Raw genomic sequence first — 1,696 nt, forward strand, 5'->3', positions numbered from 1 at the left:
TTCCCTTTATTTAATTTGGTAAACAGTTAATTTGGGCCACAGGCCCACAGCCATATTTAAGTAGGCTAATTTCATCGGAAAAATTTATGCCTATATATATTTCGCTCCTTCCCTAATCCTCGTACCTATTCCTGTGTTGCTGTTAAATCTGATAAATTTTTGAAACAAAGATGGGAAACGGTATTTTAACCGCGTACAATTTTTGAAAGATTGTTTTTAGGAAAATTTTCAATTTCCACACGAATTTGATCTTGAAATTCTTCGAATTTCAGGTGAGAAAGGTCGACCCAGTAAAAAGATCAAGCTTTCCAAGGTTCTCTTCGAATTTTTTATTTTATTTTTACTACCGAGTTTTTTCCCGCCAAATCATACTCATTTTTTGTTATTTTTTTGAACTGAAGGAGGATTATAGGGCTTCCGCTGCTGAAGACGAGGCTTCTCATTTCCCTGACGACGATGATATTCGTGATGGTATTTATAATTACTTATTTTTATTGCACTCTGGATTTTAGAATTTTATTTTTGTTTCTGGTTTTGTGCTAATATGGAAGAATTGAGTGATTTGAATGATTTGGTATGGTTTTAAGCCGAAGGGAAAAAGAGGGATTTTTCAAAACTGGAACTTAAACCTGACCATGCCAATCGTCCGCTGTGGGCTTGTGCTGATGGTCGGATTTTCCTTGAAACTTTCTCCCCGCTGTACAAACAAGCCTATGACTTCCTCATTGCCATTGCTGAACCCGTTTGCAGGTATCATTTTACCCAATTTATTGTGATTCCACGCATTTGCATGTTTGATCCCTTGTTTACGTACTATGATACAAAAATTTGGAGTTGATAGCTCATAGCAGTATGAGTCTACTGCAAAGGGGGGAAATTAAAAGGAATAATAACTCAATAGTTGTTGTACTTTGGAAGAGAGGTACAACTGATATTGAGCTACTACACTTGCACTTGCTGGTGTATTGAATTTGAGTATAATTGAAATAGGATTTGATTTATGTATTTTCTGTTTTACAGGCCGGAGTCAATGCATGAGTACAATTTGACGCCACACTCTCTATATGCCGCTGTGTCTGTGGGACTTGAAACAGAAACAATAATATCTGTTTTGAATAAATTGTCAAAGACAAAGCTTCCTAAAGATATGATTGATTTCATACATAGTTCAACTGCCAATTATGGCAAAGTGAAACTTGTGCTGAAGAAGAATCGATACTTAATAGAATCCCCATTTCCCGAGGCAAAATAGTTTGACCCTATTCATTTTTTGAATTTATATAGTAGAGGGCAAATCTAGGACTTACTTATTTATTTTACTTTACCAATGAATGTTTGCAGGTGTTAAGAAGGTTGCTCCAAGATGAAGTCATAGCACGGGCAAGAATATCATCTGAGGTACATGCGTAAGGCAATTGGTTCTCTGACTAGTTTTACAGTCACTCGACATCTTCAAGTTTAATTGAATTTTGAAAATTCAAATAGTAGAGCTTTCCTTTCTTATTTGGCGCATGGCTCAAATATGTTGAATTCTGTTGGTACAGGGGGTGCATGGAAGTGATGGTTTTACGGTTGGAAAATCAGCAGGTGAAATAGTTGGCGGACATGAGCTGCTAAATGAAGAAGAATTGGCTGCTGCAGCTGAAGAGAAAGAAATTCATTCATTTGAAATTGACCCTGCACAGGTAGGTTAATT

At 36.5% G+C, this 1,696-nt stretch overlaps 1 protein-coding gene across 1 annotated transcript; it reads left to right on the forward strand.

Moving 5' to 3' along the window:
• Positions 1–53: 53 nt before the first annotated feature.
• LOC111376593 (DNA repair helicase XPB1-like) lies at positions 54–1,685 on the forward strand (the record flags this gene model as incomplete). Its single annotated transcript, XM_022999558.1, has 7 exons — positions 54–180; positions 273–313; positions 402–471; positions 588–750; positions 1,021–1,243; positions 1,342–1,398; positions 1,545–1,685. Coding segments are annotated over exons 1-7 (705 nt in total), but the record flags the coding sequence as incomplete, so codon positions are not given.
• Between the last annotated feature and the right edge of the window lie 11 nt (positions 1,686–1,696).

The sequence above is a fragment of the Olea europaea genome, unplaced genomic scaffold, assembly GCF_002742605.1.
Source record: "Olea europaea var. sylvestris unplaced genomic scaffold, O_europaea_v1 scaffold15270, whole genome shotgun sequence".
NCBI lineage: Eukaryota > Viridiplantae > Streptophyta > Magnoliopsida > Lamiales > Oleaceae > Olea > Olea europaea.